General features: G+C 44.3%; 1 protein-coding gene across 3 annotated transcripts in view; it reads left to right on the top strand.

Annotated features, from left to right (window-relative positions):
- The window catches only part of IGSF9B (immunoglobulin superfamily member 9B), a 101,800-nt gene that overhangs the window by 50,056 nt on the left and 32,516 nt on the right, over positions 1-19,228 (top strand). For 2 of the 3 annotated variants that reach the window (XM_087706379.1, XM_087706381.1), the window contains exons 7-12: positions 225-370; positions 5,448-5,590; positions 7,521-7,661; positions 9,007-9,123; positions 12,280-12,430; positions 14,648-14,771. In XM_087706379.1, coding sequence (XP_087562505.1) covers positions 225-370; positions 5,448-5,590; positions 7,521-7,661; positions 9,007-9,123; positions 12,280-12,430; positions 14,648-14,771 — 822 coding nt within the window. The remainder of the gene's footprint in view (positions 1-224; positions 371-5,447; positions 5,591-7,520; positions 7,662-9,006; positions 9,124-12,279; positions 12,431-14,647; positions 14,772-19,228) is intronic. The other variant, XM_087706380.1, reaches the window with a different exon arrangement.

Here is a 19,228-nt window from a genome sequence, read left to right as displayed (position 1 = left end):
CCCATGAGGGATTATGGGGTCACTAAAAGGAGATGCTTGCAGTTATTACTCCCAGCCCATTGTGATATGAGGCCCATCAGGTTGGCATTGGCTGGAGTAGAGGAGGAGGAAGGCAGCCCCCTTCTTCATGAAAAGGGACTTCATCCGGGAGAAACTTAATATGGAACAATGCCTAGTTTGATGTTATGTGCCCACTTCTCTCCTTGTTCTCATTTCACTTGCAGTGACCTAAAACTAAGAGTAAGGATTCTGATTGATGGGACGCTGATCATCTTCCGAGTCAAACCGGAGGATGCTGGCAAATACACCTGCATTCCGAGCAACAGCCTTGGCCGATCTCCTTCAGCCTCTGCCTATCTGACTGTGCAATGTGAGTGTGTTTGCCCAAGGGGGACACATTTATGGGGTCATTGTTTTTTCCCCCCAATATATTTTTATTATTTTTACATTTAAAACAATGCAGGACCGCGAAGTCGGAGTAACTATACATTCACATTATATACAGCTAGTCACAACTATTGACAAGTAGCCTACTAAATACATTATCAATCCTTCTGTCCAATCACAGTATATACAGTTTGTTCCAGTCTTGTCACCTTGTCTTATACCAGTCATAAAATCTATTCCAGACTTCAAGATATTCTGATTCCCCCTTTATTTTTAAGTTCAAGAGTGAGCCTATGTCACTGCCCCTTCATTTAATAACCAAGAAAGAGACCACTCAAGTCCATATTTCAGAATTAAGTGTACTTATACTGGTTACAAACGAAAAGAAGGAAAGCAAAGCTGAATCTGAATAAAAAGGCGCGAAAGCAATAGATACCAATACAAGATTCAATCCCCTCCCCTTGGTACCCCAGTCCATAGTCCAATCATAATTCACCCAACTGTCAGGTGGAAGACATCTTCGAAAATCATCATCAGGATGGAATGCTGGACAGTTGGCCTTGGCGGGAAACTCCCTTCCTTCCACATGCGCAAAGAGATGGTGAGAATAACTCCCCAATTAAACAGTCCTCCAGCACAGAATGATTCCCCTCCCAAATACCATGCCCCCCCTCCCCGTTTCAATGGCAGCCGAAAAGCAGCAGCGAAGCAGAGGCTGACAGCCTATCTGCTTCTGCACAGGCCAACACTTTTCTGATTATATCTAGCTCTGATGGTGTATTTTCTTTTTTTCCAATATTGTGCATAAGTTATGCACGCCGCAGTTAGTACATGAATAATTAAATAAAGTGTATCTTTCTTAAACCCTTCTGGTATTGTACCTAGGAGAAAAATTTCTGGTTTAAACAGCATTTGGTCTCCCACCATTTGTTCTAACCATGATTGAATCGGTTCCACCACAAATCCGCGAAGCCCTTATCCGCGGAGACATAAGCGCGAAGACTAATTCATGACGTTCTAAGCGCTAAGGAAAAACGCGACCCTACTGCGATGACATAATCGCGGAGGGCAAAATCGCGCATTCCCAAGCACTCAGTACCCTAAACCTAACCCTAAACCTAACCCTAAACTTAACGCTAAACCTAACGCTAAACCTAACGCTAAACCTAACGCTAAACCTAACGCTAAACCTAACGCTAAACCTAACGCTAAACCTAACCCGAAACCTAACCCTAAACCTAACCCTAAAACAAACCCCTAAACCTAATCCTAACCCTTACCTTAATTGAAGTCGGCTTTCTGCCGCGGCGATGTTTTAAAGCGCCCTTCTGTTGCCGCGCTGTTGTCGCGGCGGTGATGATGGGCGGTGATGACGGGCGGTGATGACGTCGCGGCTTTAGCGCCGCGATTTTGACTAGCGCGGTTTTGTCGTGCCACGGATTGAATCTTTTTCCAATAATTTGTTGCCTCACATTTATGGGGTCATTTTTTGGGGCGCCACGATATAAAAAAGACACCGAGACTCCAAAAAGAATGCTGAGAAAAGCATAGAGATAGATATAGCAGCCTCAGTAGGTTTTTTTTCAACCAATGTTCTTGGAAACTATGACCATCCAGAGGTCATGAGCCCTTGAGAATGCTGGGTAGACAGGCATTTCTTTCGTTTTTCTCTTTAATAAGCAATTCCATTTTGTTTCAGCCTCTCAATTTTTAGAACAATCACCAGGGGGAAAAAAAGAAATATCATAACGCCTTCAGAACTGCCCAACTTTCCCAAAGTAGAAAAAAAAAATCCCCATCTTGGAATATTATTCATGGAATTTTTTTCTAGCCGACATTTCTGCATGTCCCTGTAAACTGGGAATGCAGAACTGGAAACGAATAAGGAAGAGGGTGGAGTACAAGTACAATATATCCACTAAGTGGAATGCAAAGGGGGCCCTTCAACAAATTAGATAAGGTCAATACTCATGCCAGATCTTATTTCATTTAGTAATGGATTAAAATATGTTGCATAGGAAACTTCCTCTGCGTTTACAAATAGTGCTTTGTTTAATGAGCATTCCAAGTTACAATGGCACTGAAAGAAGTGATTAATGACCATTTTTGACAGTTAGACAGGCCAGCATTTCTGGTTGCATGGTAAACATTCCCCAGAGCAAAGTGACATCGTCAGTGTAATAGAATAACAGAATAACAAAGTTGGAAGGTATCTTGGAAGTCTTCTAATCCCAACCGCCTGCTCAAGATGACCAACAGATTAACAGAGTTGGAAGGGACTTTGTAAGTCATTTAGTCTTCTTGAAAGCCTCCAGTGATGAAGCTCCCACAACTTCTGAAGGCAACTTCAGTTCCATGGATTCGATTGTTCCCACTGTCAAAAAATCCCTCCTTGTTTCTAGGTTGAATCTCTCCTTGGTCAGTTTCCACCCATTATTCCTTGCCTGGCCTTTGGGTGCTTTGGAGAATAGCTTGACCCCCCCTAACTCCTCTCTGTGGCAGCGCCTCAAATATTGGAAGATGCTCTCATGTTTCCCCTTGTCCTTCTCTTCATTAGGTAAGCCATGCGCCGTTCCTGCAACCATTCATCATATGTTTTTGCCTCCAGGCCCCTAATTATCTGGGTTGCTCTTCGCTGCACTGAAGATGAATAATGTCTAGGGACATTCTCAGTAATCCAGGTCATGGTTGTCCCAAAGGTGCTTTTTCAAGAGGCAACTGGGATTTCTGGTTTTTCTTTGAAGACATTTTGCTTCTCATCCAAGAAGCTTTTTCAGCTCTGAAAAAGGTGGGGGTATGGAAGGATTTATACTCCTTTCTACACCTTTATACTCAAGGAGTATAAATCCTTCTATTCCTCACCATCCAGACAGAGCTGAAGAAGCTTCTTGGATGAGAAGCAAAACATCATCAAAGAAAAATCAGAAAGTCCAGTTGCCTCTTGAAAAAGCATCTTTGGGGGTATGAAGAATGGTTGCAGGAATCGGCTAAGTCTAGTTTAATGAAAAGAAGGACTTAGGGTGATACAATAGCAGCATTTGAATATCTAAGAGGCTGCCACAAAGAAGAGGATGACTGGATGAAGAATTCTGGGAGTTGAAGTCCACAAGTCTTAAAAGTTGCCAATTTTGGAGATCCATGGAGATTGCAAACAAAGTTAACTAGCTGTGTTCTCTATCTTTGCCTTTGACAAAATGAATGTTTAAATAGCAGAAATGGCTAGCTGATGGGAGTAAGGTGTGACAACCCTCATCTATTCCAATATAGGAACAATGATATGAATCTACTGTACTGGGAGGATGGGAACAGAGACATGGTGACTCAGTGGCTTAGACTTAGGCTTGTCGATTAGAAAGGTTGGCAGTTCAGCAGTTCGAATCCCTAGCGCTGTGTAATGTAGTGAGCTCCCGTTACTTGTCCCAGCTTCTGCCAACCTAGCATTTCGAAAGCATGTGAAAATGCAAGTAGAAAAATAGAAACCACCTTTGGTGGGAAGGGAACAGCGTTCTGTGTGCCTTCGGCCTTGAGTCATACCGGTCACATGACCATGGAGACGTCTTCGGACAGCGCTGGCTCTTTGGCTTTGAACCGGAGATGAGCACCTCCTCCTAGAGTCGGGAACGAGTAGCACATATGTGCGAGGGGAACCTTTACCTTTATGCATTTGGAGATGCCTAGAGGACACCCAAGATGACAATGGACCAACCACTAAAGCTACCTTAAATATTTCTCCTAAGGAGAACGTGTCCAAATTCAGGTTGAATTATGGGACACAGTTGTAGCAGCTCAGAGGGGTTACACCCCAAGTCACCGATTTGATTCCAATCGCTTTTTTGAATCTTTCTTTGCCTTCTTGGCCTGGAATCTCCAAATTGTCTTTAAAAGTCACTCAAAGCCCATTCTTGGGTGATTGTGCCAAAATGGGCATCTGTTTGGTCCTGTACCCATCATTAATTGTAAATCGTTTTCTACCTCTCCAGTTTTCACAGAAGGTTTTTACACCTGCTAAATCTGCGTAGGAAGCATTTTTGTGAAAACATTTTTAAAGCCAGGCTAAATATTTTAGTGTTGATCGTGGAGGTGAGCGAGAATGTAGACACTTCTACTTTCCAGCCCCCCCAAGTATATTTCTTAGAGCTAAGTGCAGATAGGGGAAATTCAGTTTCCAAGGCTGAAGCAGATGCTAAGTGATATGCTAATGGTTTTAGGAAAAGATAATGAGTCTGAATATAATAGTCTTTGGTGGCAGTAATGAACATTGCTAAATTAGCATAAGGGCTTGGGGAGGCCGTTAAAAAAATGTTACTATTGTTTTCCCGTTCCTTATTTCTGTGGTAGAAATACGTGCGTTTCAACCAGTTCGGAATTGAGCAAAGAAAAGTCCAGATGTTTCATAAATTCAATTTCAATTTTAATGGATTTGTATGCCGCCCAATCCCGAAGGACTCCGGGCGGCTTACATAAAAACAGTTTAAAAATATTAAAAGAGTTTAAAATACAAGATAGAAACGAATTAAAAAAGACACAACACGCATTCGATTTTAATGGGGCTGAAGTTCAATGAAGATCAGCAACCCCAGGCCTGCTGGAACAGCCAGGTCTTAACAGACTTACGGAAGGCCGAGAGAGTGGGGAGGGTCCGGATCTCAGGGGGTAGATCGTTCCAAAGGGCCGGGGCAGCTACAGAGAAGGCTCTCCCCCGAGGAGCCGCCAGACGACATTGTGTAGTCGACGGTACCCGGAGAAGGCCTACCCTGTGAGATCTTATTGGGTGCTGGGAGGTATGTTGCAGGAGGCGGTCACGGAGAAATCCAGGTCCTAGGCCATGTAGGGCTTTAAAGGTGATAACCAGCACCTTGAAGCGTGTTTGGAGACCAATAGGGAGCCAGTGCAGCTCACGGAGGATAGGCGTAACATGGGTGTACCTAGGTACACCCAGTATCGCTCGGGCGGCTGCATTCTGGACCAATTGTAGTCTCCGAACGCTTTTCAAGGGCAGCCCCATGTAGAGCACAAGACTGATTACACTCCTTCTTCATAACTTCTGCTTCCAAATTCAGATCCTGCCAGGGTGGTGAACATGCCACCCATCATATACGTTCCAGTGGGGATTCACGGATACATCCGTTGCCCAGTTGAAGCTCAGCCACCCGTTTCCTTGGTCAAGTGGAACAAAGACGGACGCCCTTTGCACATTGAAAAGGTAGGCGTGGCTTACTTACTTACTTTTTTTTCCAAGAATTGCAAGCGTCGGTTGCGTTTCTGTCCCCTCTTCCCTCCAGAAAGGTCAAGATTTCATGAAAAAGGGTCCATTCCTCCACTTTTGTCTACACAGCTACCTGTTCTGACCCAGGCTTCCCCCAAAAGGCACGAGGCAGAGTCCTCGTCCCAGCAAAACCTCTTTTAAACAAATGTGAATTCCTCTTATTCACATTCAGCAAAGGGCTGGCAAACAGTCTTTCAAAGGTGAATTTATGAGCACAGACCTTATCTAGCTTGGAAAGCTGCCAACTGATTCATATTTATGACGGTCGTAGTGTCCCAGGATCTTGTGGTCCCCTTTGGTGACTTTCTGACGAGCAAAATCCAGATTCCCTTAACAACCAGGTTGCTAACTTGACAACTGCAGTGATTCTCTTAACAACGGTGGCAAGAAAGGTTGCAAAACTCATTGAACAAATGTCTCGCTTAGCAACACACATGTTGGTCTCAGTTGCGGTCGTAAATTGAGGACCACCTGTATTTATTAACAGTTAAAAGAGTCTCTCTAATGAGACTTCACTCTGCTATTATCTTGGTTTAAAATTCCTATTGAGGACTTCACCCGGCTAAATATTTAAGCAGAACGCTCAATATTTAGAATTCTTTTTTTAAAAAAAAATTAGTGTCTGAAAGACGATACCTTGTTTTAAATCCAGACTCATTCATTGCTATGCCTTTCATCTTTCATCTAGCTTAAAAGAGACAAAGTCAAAAGCAAAGCTCTGAAGGTCATTAATTTCTACCCAAGAGATTTCTTCACATGCTTTATTCACCCATTGAAACCAATGATTATCTTGAAAGCCTAATATTTGATCAGATTTCATTCCCTTCTCTTCCCCTCCACCCTAAAGGGACAGCACCCTTTTCTTCACTGATAAATCTAATTTGATTGCCTTTCACTTTTCCTGTAATATAAAAGGTAAAGATTCCCCTCGCACATATGTGCTAGTCGTTCCTGACTCTAGGGGGCGGTGCTCATCTCCGTTTCAAAGCCGAAGAGGCAGCGCTGTCCGAAGACGTCTCCGTGGTCATGTGGCTGGCATGACTAAATGCTGAAGGTGCACAGAACGCTGTTACCTTCCCACCAAAGTAGTTCCTATTTTTCTACTTGCATTTTTTGCAAGTAGAACCGAACCGGTTCTCGCGGTGCCGCTGTAGGTGCTGCCATCTTGTTTTGGGGTTCTGTGCATGCGCAGAATAATTTTAGCTGCACTGCGCATGTACACGCAGCGCGCACATGAGCGAGCTGGCAGTAGTGCCTGCCAGAACCCTGCCCTGGTTTGATCCTTCCCTTGGGCTCAGCCTGGTCATCTCCTTCATAGGGATGATTCTGGACCAAAATATTTCTATTGGCTATTAAGTTTTCCTTCCCTGTCTTTGTCAGCATTCCAAATATCATCCAGAATTAAATCAGAGTCCAAGGCATAGCTTTCATCAAAGTTCCAATTTAATAAGAGAGACATGTTGGTACATCTGTGGGAAACCCGAATCTGAAAGCTTCCTGGGTTTTCCACCCAGTTGAAAGTTCATGATCTTGCCCCCCACACCCCCAAGTCCATCACATGGTCCAATCTTCCTCTGCCATGCTGGCATTTCCACCCATCCAGTTCCGGTCAGGTGCAGAGACAAAGAATGACCTTGGGCTTCTAGAAAGGAATGTTTTATTTTGACAACAACACATTCTACAATTCTACTCCTTATACTATTCCCCTTCCCAATTACCCACTCATGAAACAGCATAGTAAAGAAAGAGAGAGAGAGAGAGATGGCAGGCCAAAGATCTTAAAAGGAATATGACAGTCTTATTCAGACGTCTTCATTCTGTGAAACTCATGTCTGCCGGAATTTAATTTCTTCCATTGCTTTGGCAGTATTCAGGCTGGAGTCTTCTGGAAGATGGTTCCATTCGAATAGAAGAAGCAACAGAAGATGCTCTTGGCACATACACCTGCGTGCCTTATAATGCCCTGGGGACTATGGGCCAATCGCCCCCTGCCCGATTGGTACTGAAGGTATTTCATTGGTTGATGTATTCCTTTTTGGGGGTGTGGGTGTGAATGTGTGAATAAATGCATGTCTACTAGCAAAGGACCTGAGTTTATCCTGTGCAGTAGTGAGATATAAGCTGCTGTGATAATTCTGCAATGTTCCAATGGTCTCATACATCAAGGGGAAGATATTTACACAGCAAAAGTGTAGAAGGAGTGGGTAGAAACTGGAGGTGGAGTTAAGAAAGCGATCAATCTAGAATCCCAACGTAGCCACAATCAAACTAAGGCGAACCTCCCTTGAATTCTTTTTTTAATTTTTTAAATTGTTATAAACACTTTTACAAATATTTACTTCCCTTGAGATATGCAGATATTTTAGCCATCTCAGCTAGGTTTGTTACTTTCAATGTCCATTCTTGAATAGTAGGCAAGTCTTCCTTCTTCCAGTATTGCGCAATCAGCAGTCCAGCTGCGGTTATTAAATGCAAAATCAGGTTAATCTCTACAACTGTACAATCAGTAATTATACCTAACAAAAATAACTGAGGGGTATTTCCCTTTCAAATGCCTTCTAATTTTACACTTATAATCCTATTGTTTCTTACTCTTTTGCTTATCAGTCAATGTTTGGTTATTTGTATCAGACAGTCTTTGTTGTTCTTCTACTACTATATTACTTTTGTAAATCCTGCTTTTCCTATTTTCTTATCTTTATTTCCTACTTCTTCTATCATACAAATTACTTTCCCCAAATTCTTATTTCCTGTTTCTAGCATTTAACCCAGTGGTAGTCAACCTGGTCCCTACTGCCCACTAGTGGGCGTTCCAGCTTTCATGGTGGGCGGTAGGGGTTTGCTATAACTCTGCTTTATAAATTTTATAAAGTAAAATTACTTCCCTACTTTACAAATCACCATTACTGTGGAACTGGTGGGCGTTTAGAAATGTTTACTACTAACAGAGATACAAAAGTGGGTGCTAGGTATAAAAAGGTTGACTACCCCTGATTTAACCTCTTATACCATTTCCCCCCCAAATTAAATAGTACTTTGTTTCCTCTTTTCCTTGAATTTCCTTAGTCAATTTATCCATCTCTGCACATTCTCAGACCTTCCGCGTTATCTCATCTTTGTTCGGTATTGTGTTGTTCTTCCATTTCTGTGCATATGTTATTCCGGCAGCTGTAATAATATGTAGAGTTAGGTATAGAGTCTCTTTGTTGTATTTTGTTGTGGTTTCTTCTTTGGAGAAAGTCTGTAAGTGGCTGAAAAACCTCGCAGTTGGCTGGCAGCTCCAGGTTTTCAGCGAGAACTTTCAGCATCGGATGGTAATTGTTCTTCGTTTTTTTTCCTTTCTGGCTTCACAGGACCCACCCTATTTCACGGTGCTACCAGGCTGGGAGTACAGACAGGAGGCAGGGAGGGAGCTCCTGATTCCCTGTGCCGCAGCAGGAGATCCGTTTCCTGTCATCACTTGGAGAAAGGTACCCGGCCTGTCAGAAAAATCTGCAAGGGCCTGTGGCTTTTTGATGAGTAGCCACCTTTTCTCCCTGTAAGAGCAAACTGGGGGCTGCTCTACCACTCTACAAAGTGGGTGGGTGGGTGGGAAAACCCAGCTCCTTGCCAGGAAGCATGTAGGACAGCCTTTCTCAGCCTTGGAGAGCTGTGGACTTCAACTCCCAGAATTCTCCAGCTAGCTTCCTCTAAGACATGGGGAATTCTGGAAGTTGGAGTCCACCCTGTGTAAAGTTACCAAGGTTGAGAAAGACTGATGCAAAACTGTAGGAAGTGTCGTTGGGACCTTGAAGGAACCCAACGCAACCTTAGTCCTTAGTTAAGCAAAACCAAGGGCAATCGTCCCTACTGGTTCGGCCGAAGAACTGGGAAGATTTCACCCGTTTACAGCCCTCTCTAAGTGGTTTGCAGAGTCAGCATATTACTTCCGCCATTTTAGCTCCCCATTTTACCCACCTCGGAAGGATGGAAGGCTGAGTCGAATCTTGAGCCTGGTGAGATTCGATCTGCCAAACTGCTGGCAGCCGGTGATCATCAGAAGTAGCCTGCAGTACTGCACTCTAACGCTGTGCCACCACTAACTCAACGGTCCAGAGCTGGGCCATCCCCCTGCACTGTGAATTTGGTTTGAGATGCATTGCAGCCCATGAGGACTTCATTGGGGAACCGAAGAGGGAAGGAGATCTTGGCCTCGAGGGGAGCTGTTGAGTTCCACTTCTTACACCTATCTCAGCTTGCCGTGGGTCTCCTAGAGTTGGGAATGACGAGGGGAGCTGAAGTCAGGCATAAGTTAGAGGGACCGAACATGGTGGAGTTAACCAATGAGACCGTATTGATGTGAAGGGAGCCAACTTGGGGGAAAGACTAACGTGAGACACAATAAGAAGTTCAAACTTTGGTGTTTCAACCTTGATTTTGGTGGCCTTTGTTGGCTTCTTTCTTCTGAAGTCTCTGGTATTCAGACTCTGGAGCTGCTTTTTAAAACTTCCCCCTTACTCTTGTAATTCCATACTGGGCCCCATTGAAGTTCCCATGCTCTTAATGTTTGGGGTGCTTTGCTTCATGTGGTCTCCATCCACTTCTTTCCACCAATTTGGGCCTTTTTTGTTATTACTAAACCGCAGCCCCAGCTCTCCTGATTCTCACTTCATCCTTGGACATGGAGCCAAACCACATGCTAACTGACTCCACTTTAGCCGAGCTTAGCATCTTCTCTGAATCCAGCCAGTGTGTTTGTTTAATTTAAGACCCATTATTGTGGTGGGTAAACCTGACCATCAAGGAGGACTACAGTCTGGATTGAAATGGCTTCAGCAGTGGGTGAACCTGGCCAGGGGAATCATCAGTGAAGGGAGAAGGAGCTCTCATTCCAGGTATCTTTCCTTGAGCTGCGGTGGCGCAGTGGTTAGAGTGCAGTGCTGTAGGCCACTTCTGCTGCCTGCCGGCTGCCTGCAATTTGTCAGTTCAAATCCCACCAGGCTGAAGGTTGACTCAGCCTTCCATCCTTCCGAGGTGGGTAAAAGGAGGACCCAAATTGTTGGGGGCAAATATGCTGATTCTGTAAACTGCTTAGAGAGGGCTGTAAAGCGGTATATAAGTCTAAGTGCTATTGCTACCATTGTCCCAGGAAAAGTGCAAACCTAAATTAGCATCCTTCCTCAGTCCTCCAGCAGGAAAGAAGCTGCCTTTCAAACGAGTTGTGACTTCATCAGTAAGCTGGTCTTAATTTATTAAAGGGAAGGAAAATCAATGGGTCTTTAGCTCCCCCTTCTGTTCTAAAGCAGTGAAAACTGCGAACGAGGCCGGAATATCTCCTGGAACTGCACGCTTCAAGAATAATTCATAAGGAATGCCTGGGAAAGATCCAAATGGGCTGCTTTCATGAAGAGCCAAGAAATTCTATGATTTCTCAAGATCCAAAGCCCTTCTTCGGAATCAATTTGGAAGCTTGCACAGCTTCATAGATCAGAACTTCCTAGCATGACCACCATTTTTTTTTTTTTAAAAAAGAGAAGAGGATTAGAGGATTTCTGTAAAAGAAGCCAACAAAGATCTCCTCCCTGGGGTTAAAATTTTGAACATTCCTGGAATCGGAAGCCTTAGACATTTCATGGAACGTGATCCAATTTTGCTGGATGGTGTGGCCAATTCCCTGGAACGTGATCCAATTTAAGTTTATGGGGAAGCTGAGTCAAACGAATGTCCCTCACTCTCCCCTTACTTTTGGAAGTTAGGGAACCCTGTGTGGCTCTATCTGGGGCTGCAGAGGGCATGAGAGTTGTGGTTACGCCCAGTGGTGGGATTCAAATAATTTAACAACCAGTTCTCTGCCCTAATGACTATCTGGGTAGGTGGGGCTTGGTGATCATGTGACTGAGTGGGCTTGGCCAACTCAATGTCACTCAGGTCAATGGGCGCTTCGCCTTAGCTCTTACAAGGGTAATAAGGGTTAATTGGAGAGGCAGTTTCTGTAAGCAGGGCAATAAAGATGAGGCTAGAAACAACACCATAATGTTTCCTTCCTGCCTTCCTTACAGGATTAGCCCCGTAAAGTGGGGAAAAACAAAAGATTTCTTCCAACAACTGGTTCTCCGAACTGCTTAGAAAGTTACCAACTGGTTCTCCCGGATAGGTCCAAACCGGCTGAATCCCACCACTCAAATACATATATGCAAGGAGAGGAGAAGAGAGCAATGGATTGCAATAAGCCGGCTCTCTGGGAAAAAGAAGTCGTAGATGCTGGCCAGCCCCTCCCTGGCTGGGAAATAAATAGTAGGCACTTGGGAGTGGCCCATTGTGTCAGCAACTGTTTGCAATTCGGATTTCTTGGCCTGGTTTGTCGGGACTGATTACCGTTGCTTTTTGTTTATCCCCGTGAATAAAAGTCTGCTCCTACCCTGTTTGAAAAGGGGTTTGTATTCGTGAGTAAGCGGCTTGTCGTTACTTGCTAAGGCTGGGTCAGAACATGGAGTTTCTCTGTCCAAGACCCCCTCCCACCCCCTAGGTGACAATAGCACCTTATGTCCAGATACTTGCAACATACCTCTGAGTTGTCTCTCTCTGTGTCTTCCTCCCCGTCCCTCTCTCTCCTTCCTTCCCTGGGCCTTCTCTCTTATTTGACCAAGGTAGGGAAGCCTAGTAGAAGTAGGCATACCACCCTTCCCAGTGGAAGCCTCCAGTTCCGATCCCTCAGTAAGGATGACCACGGAGAATGGGAATGCGTTGCCACCAACATCGTCACAAGCATCACAGCAAGCACACATCTGACCGTCATTGGTAGGTATGAGGCTGGGAAGCATGGTTGATGTGACCAACTGGTTGATCATTGGGAGGGCTATGGACACTTGCAACATTTCTGCTCCAGGTGTGTGTTTTTTTTTAATTTAAAGTTTTATATGGCTACTCAATACACAAAAATATGATTCGGTGTAGCAAAGAGTGAGGAGGTTGAGGAGGAACATGGGCCAGTCCAGGAGTCTGGGGAAGGCTCTGTCGAGGGCTCTGTGTCGGAGGCAGAGAGGGGGCCAGGGCTGTCCGACAGTTATCAGCTGCCTCCTGGGTTGGAGATCAGTGGGGCAGAAGAACAGCTGGAGCCTGTTCCCGATGTGTCCATGCGCAGAGCTGCCAGGAGAAGGGAACAGTTAAGGGCTGACTCGGAAGTAAAAGCACATGTGGACGGTGAATGGCCCCTCCCATAGAGAATAAAGAGGAGTGAAAGGGGAGTGGAGTTTAGAGGAGACAATTAGCTTAATTAGTGTGAAGATTTGTTGGTGGCTCTCAGAGACTCCTTGCCAGGTATTTTCTTGTACAGTGTTGCATCTGGAAGATATCAGCCTGGCAGCTCTCCAAGCCTGATAAGGTCTGTGGTTGTAAAGTCACCCTTGAAAGACTGTTTGCCGGGACTTTGCTGGATGTGAATGAGAGAAATTCACATTAGCTTAATCAAAAGCAGTTTTGTCGCGACAAGGAGTCTGCTTCATGATTTTGTGAAGCCTAGGGCAGAACATAGTCCCGCCTTAGACACAAAAGCTGAATGGGTGACTTTGGGTCAGCCCCTCTCTCTTAGCCCACACCACCCCCCGGGATTGTTATTGTGGGCGAAATGGGAGAAGGAAGGACTATTAGATATGTCCGCCAGTTGAGTTGTTTAGAGAAATAATAAGAAAGTAGGATATAAATCATACAAATAAGGTATTTCGCCTCCCGGGACATGCTCTCCTCAATCCAGATCCAAAGCTTGAGGCTTTGAAATTCTTCTTGAAGGCTAATAGGATTGGGGCCAGTGGGATCTCTGTGGGGAGGGGGTTCTGCACTGCAGGTGCATTAACTAATTGGAGGAAATAAAGCTAGACAGTACAGAGAAACATTTTGTGAGCGACAGCATTTTCCAGGGTCTTTTTTCTCACTTTCAATTAAATCTTCCCAGTTCCTTCTTGCTTATGGTTCGGCTGCCCCCCCTGCCAAGCCCTGATCATTTTGCTAGCTATTAGGAGAAGCTTCCTGGAGAACTTCCATTTAAATCTAGTGATGTTATATTTGATTTTGTTTCCAATCGGATTGCTTCCTTCTTTAAAGTGACAGTTCATCTCGACTGAGTGACACCCTGGTTGATTTCTGCCTGGGGAAGGGTCTATATATCCCTTTGTGCAGGTTCTTTGATGTCTTTTAGCTTATCAGATAATAAACACAGGAATGTTAGAGTTGTCCAATGATCCCTATTTGTAAGGGAAGTCCGTTGGATGCTTCCTTTCTTTCATCCTAGTTCTGGGGTGTCAAACTCGATTTCACTGAGGGCCCTAAAGGCAGGGTTGTGTTTAACCTCGGAGGGCAGTGGGTGGATGGGCGTGGCCATGGTGAATATGGCCATGGTGGGCATGACACGGGATTTGTGTTAGGGGCCTCTGTGGTGCCCAAGTGCCAAGGCAGGGATTCCCCGAGATCCTCCTTCACTCTCATTATAATCTTCCTCCCTCCCTCCCGCACTCCCTTTTCTTTTTAGCCTTCCCTCTTCATTCTCCTTCCTTCTCCCTTCCCCTCTTTCCTTATTTTTCCTTCCTTGTTCTCTTCCCGTCTTCCCATCTTTTCCTTTGTATTTCCTCTTCCCCTTTCTCCTTTCCTGTCCCTTCTTGGGTGCTCAAATGCAAAAGGGGAAACATTTCTCCTTTTGTTTTGTTTTTAGTTTGTTTTGATAGCCCTCTGCCAGTAAAAACAAAGCGCGGGTGGGCCATCCGCAGCCCCCACCCCCCATGCCTCATTTTCAGCCAGGACGGCCTCCTGCAGCCCTCTGCTAGGGAAAAACAGAGCTCAGTTTAACTGGGCAGAGGCACCACGTGCTGGTCCTTTGCTATTTCCATGCCATCCCCGTGAGCAGGATATAAGCACCCTCCTGTGGGCCAGATATGTCCTGTGGGCATTGAGTTTGACACCCCTGTCCTAGTTTAAACTCTGTTGCATTAATCTTGATGGTCCTAATTCCCCTCTCCTTGTTTTCAGGTACAAGTCCCCATGCCCCAAGTAACGTTCGCGTTGCCGTTTCCATGATCTCAGCAAACGTTTCCTGGGAACCTGGCTATGATGGCGGATATGAACAGACATTCTCAGTTTGGTACGGCCCTCTGTGAGTCATCCCAGCATGCTTTGCTCTCTGCTTCTTTTCTTTCCCAGTTGGCCAGGGTGAACAGTAGATGTGAGGCCGTGTTCCTCTTAAGCTGAGTTCTCTTGAATGTTGACTGTGTAGCAACAATACACAGGTACCCCCGTTTGAGTAATGAGAGTTTTGTAATCCCTGATCTTGATCAGCTGACTTTTGTGGCATAGGGGAATAGGGCTGTCTATCCCTTTTTGTAAGGTGACTTTCCCCATCGTGAAGAGATGTTCAGTGTCATTTAAATCTTGCTTTTCTTCCATGATGGAACCCAAATTACTCCTCATGGAATCTGCATAGATCATTCTATCACATCAAATGCTTTCTTGGACCTAGTACATTTGATTTTCAGTTAAATAGAATCCATCAGGAATCTCCCAAGTCAGATTTTGAATCATGGAAAAACAATGGATTTAGATTGGCTCCTGTGGTTATCCAAATCTGTACAATGGAGCAGTAGCTTGCACTCCTGGGGAAACAGGAGCGGCAAAAGGACTGGTGGGAAGGTAAAGTCTTAAATACTATCTTTCGCTCACCTAACTCCTTTATGATACAGGTCTAGTACTGATCCCTTCTTCCTCTGCAAGTAAGAAACAAAGCAACACACAACACAATGCAACAAAACAAACACAAATGTCTTCCACAGTTCATTAAACTAAAAGCACTCAACCAGCAACGTATCTGTGATCCATCTTCAGACTCGGGGTCTCAAGTGAACAAGACGTAATAAATCTTCAAACATAATAGTTGAGTTTACCCAACATGCTGATTTCTAAATCTGACATAATAGTGCTGCATTCATGTAATTTGTTGGACCCAAATTAACTATACATCCTTTGATGGTTTGTTTCACACAACAGCTAAGAACACAGTTGGATTTCCACCACGTGCTTAACCAAACATCTAATTTAGCTGAATCTAGTGTTGTGTAATCCTCCAATTGGTTAGCATGCTACACATTGTATGTATTATATAATCTATCCTTCAAGAAAACGCAACCTCAACATATCTAGAAAGGCCCAGCTGGAAAAAGCTGGTGTATCAAATTTTATGTGGTGATATAACTATTCACATCCTCCTCCTTGTAAATTGGATGAAATTGTTATTTAGAAGCTGTCTTCCTAGGCTAGCAATATCAAATAGCTGCTAAAAGTCACTGGAGTTTAATGGTTCTATATTCATCAGTGCGCATCATGTATTATACCTCTAAAATATGACAGACCAGAATTGGGGTTCGGACAATTTACATTCTTCTACACATCGACTGTAGGTCTAACTCCATTCGGATGACTCTAGGTGCCAATATCCATTTTGAATTGAAAACTTTCCCTTCCTCATCATCTACTTTGTCCAGGTTCTTCCTTTGTAGGGGTTTAATTTTAGAATTCACATGTCAGTAGAAAGTTGATGGTTAGCTCACACTTCACTTCCCACCTGCAGCATCGAAGAGTGATATGGAAGTGTGAAAAAGCTGTCATGCCAGAGAGGTATCTGGACCGCTTATGCAATATTTTTCACTATTCCAAAATAGCTGATTTTGCCAAAGAAAATATAGGGCATTCCAGTAAGCTTCACAATTCCTCTCCCCAAGAAAGCTATCCCTGCATCTGGCGTCCCATCGGAAGAGCTATTCAGTTGTAGGTCTGAAGGCATTTTGTTGAGGTTCTTCTGAAAAGGAAAACAAATAAAATAAATCCAGAATCTACATAGGTTATTTCCTGGGGTGGGAAGTCCATTCACCTTTCTTTAAATCACACTCCTTGTGTCAGTTCACAAGTCCTTTTGGTGTTGATTAATCAAATGATGTATGTGCAAACAATCAGCTTCCGTTGAAAAGATCCCTAAGGTCAGATCCTGTACGTTCCCCTAGATTTGGGGGGCATATTACCGATATTTAAGTAGTAACAGGTGAAACCAAAGAATTCACCAGCATGGGAGCTTAGAACATTGATTGCTGGTTTTAGGTTTGAGATCACTGGATGAGTTAGATAAGACAATGGACTTTCATTGCTATTGCAAATCCTTCTCGCTGCAGCAAACCTCCTTTCTTTTAAGCTGATGGGCGTTATCTCAGTTGGCTGAATAAGGATATATCCATTGCCTTCTGTATTAGGTTTCCTATTTGCTTCTTGTCCTTCTTTCTTCTTTCTTGCTTCTGTGTCCTCTCTTCATCCCATTTGACCAGGGAAGTCTACTGGTAACTTAAATATTAAATGTACAAGTCCGATTATAAAGAACTGTTCTAAATTTTGGATAAGAGGGAAGGAAATTTGAGTGCAGTGGACGGATTCAAGGACAGAGATGGGGAGCGCCCCTTTGGGAGATTTGAAAGAACAGGCTAGGGACACCTCATCTTGGAGAAAAAACCAGCTTAGCATTCAGAGTGCAAAAATAAAGTCTCCAAATAAATGGCCGAGTTTGGCATCTTCAGTGGTTTTGGCTTGGACCGGGGCCAGGAGGGATGAAATTGTAGCTTGGACTTCAACCGTTGCTGAAACGGCATCACAGGTGAGCAAGGCTGAAAGAAGCACAGGGGGCCATTTGGCTGTCGTGCCGAGGACCTCTGAGTCATCGTAGTCCCCACATATGTGTCTGCCGTTTGAGTTGGTTTTACGCTGTGAAGAGAGCCCCCCTCCCCCCCTGAATGGATGTTTACATTTGCCTGCTCAAATAATCAGACGTTTATGGTGAGATGCCAATGGGCAGCATTCTCATTAGTGCACCGCTTGTGGCTTTCATGACTTCATCAGTCATGCCATTTGAAAAGGAAGATGTGTGCTCAGCAGTGGTGGGATTCAGCCAGTTTGCACCTATCTGGGAGAACCAATTGGTAACTTTCTAAGTAGTTCAGAGAACCGATTGTTGGAAGAAATCTCCTTTTGTTTTCCCCCCGCTTTACAGGGTTAATCCTGTAAGGAAGACAGGAAGGAAACATTCTAGTGTTGTTTCTAGCCTAATCTTTATTGACCTGCTTACAGAAACTGCCTCTCCGGTTAACCCTTATTACATTGTCACAGCTAAGGCGAAGCGCCCATCGACCTGAGTGACCTTGAGTTGGCCAAGCCCACCCAGTCATATGACCACCGAGCCCCACCTACCCAGATGGTCATTAGGGCAGAGAACCGGTTGTTAAATTATTTGAATCCCAAATAATGCTCAAGTATCAGAGAATAAGCAGAAACTGGGTTGATTATCCTATCCGTTTGTAGCAATTGCAGCTTGTATAAACGTAGAATGTAAACCTTGAGATATCCATGTGCAGAGTTTTTATGGAGGGATAAGTAGAAGAGCCCGATGAAAGAGAGCCGAGAGCCTCCTTTGTACCCACTCGAGAGACTTTTTTTTCAAAAAAATAAATAACCAAGTCACGGAATTCAGATTAAAAAAAGAAAACACTTGACGGAATGTGGGTAGCCAATGTTTAAATGGCAGCAGCCAAAAGAGATGTGATGTCGAAGGGATGGAGATTGTCTTCCTTTGTTCTTTTCCGCTCACTCCTTGTAATCAAGTGACGCACATTGAAGTCAACATGCAAACAGGATGTAATATTTCCATGTTGGATGGCTGGGGAATTCTGGGAGTTGAAGTCCACATGTCTTAAGGTTGCCATGTTTGGCACACCCCTGATTTAGCTCACCAAATTCAGTTTTTTCCCTCCATGTGGAATTTAGGCGAACTGGTGTGTGTGTGTGTGTGAATGAAAGAGAGAGAGAGATATTAAATAGGATCCAGGCCAGGTGTGGTATTCACTTACTTTCCCTACCGGGTGACAAATGTGAGCACGCACTTTGATTGCATGTGTGGCTTGCACGCCTGCACGTGGCTTGAAAATGTGCCTAAATAGGACGGTGATTTCCACCCATGATTTCCACTACCGGTATGAGTGAACTGGTCTGAACTGGCTGAATACCAACTCTGATCCTGGCATCAGGAACAATCCCCAAGCCAAGGCCATTGTTCATTGTTGTGACTCAGCAGAAGTTTGCTGTGAGTTGAGTCGGGATGCGGGAATAACAATGCAGCTGGGGCTCGTTAGTGTCGTCTTCTGGAGATAAAAAGACTGATGGTGCCACGCCCTGGTTGCAGAAGTCAACATTCACTCGTTCGTTCGTGGTTTGTTGTTCATCAGTCATGGTTTGTTTGTGAGAGGCACTTGGATAAGTGATTCGTTTTTTGTAACCCTGATTCAAAGAGACACTTGGAGAAGTGATTTGCTTTATTTCTGTAAACCTGGTGTTGCTGTAATAGCTCTTTGTTTTTGCATTCTGCTGCGTAACCTTTTTACCAGAGACATTATTTATGTTTATTTTTGGGCTCTTAGCCAGAGTGAGCCAGGACTGATAAAGTTATTTCCTTTTAAGTCTGTCTGACTGTCGTCTGTGAACGAGCGAGGAAGGGGGGGGTCAGAACAGTTCATTAAGAAATTATCT

This window comes from Thamnophis sirtalis, unplaced genomic scaffold (genome assembly GCF_051295495.1).
Source record: "Thamnophis sirtalis isolate CommonGarterSnake01/CBP01778 unplaced genomic scaffold, rThaSir2_p1.2 scaffold_2, whole genome shotgun sequence".
Taxonomy (NCBI): Eukaryota; Metazoa; Chordata; class Lepidosauria; order Squamata; family Natricidae; genus Thamnophis; species Thamnophis sirtalis.
This window is presented reverse-complemented; position numbering and strand designations above follow the sequence as displayed.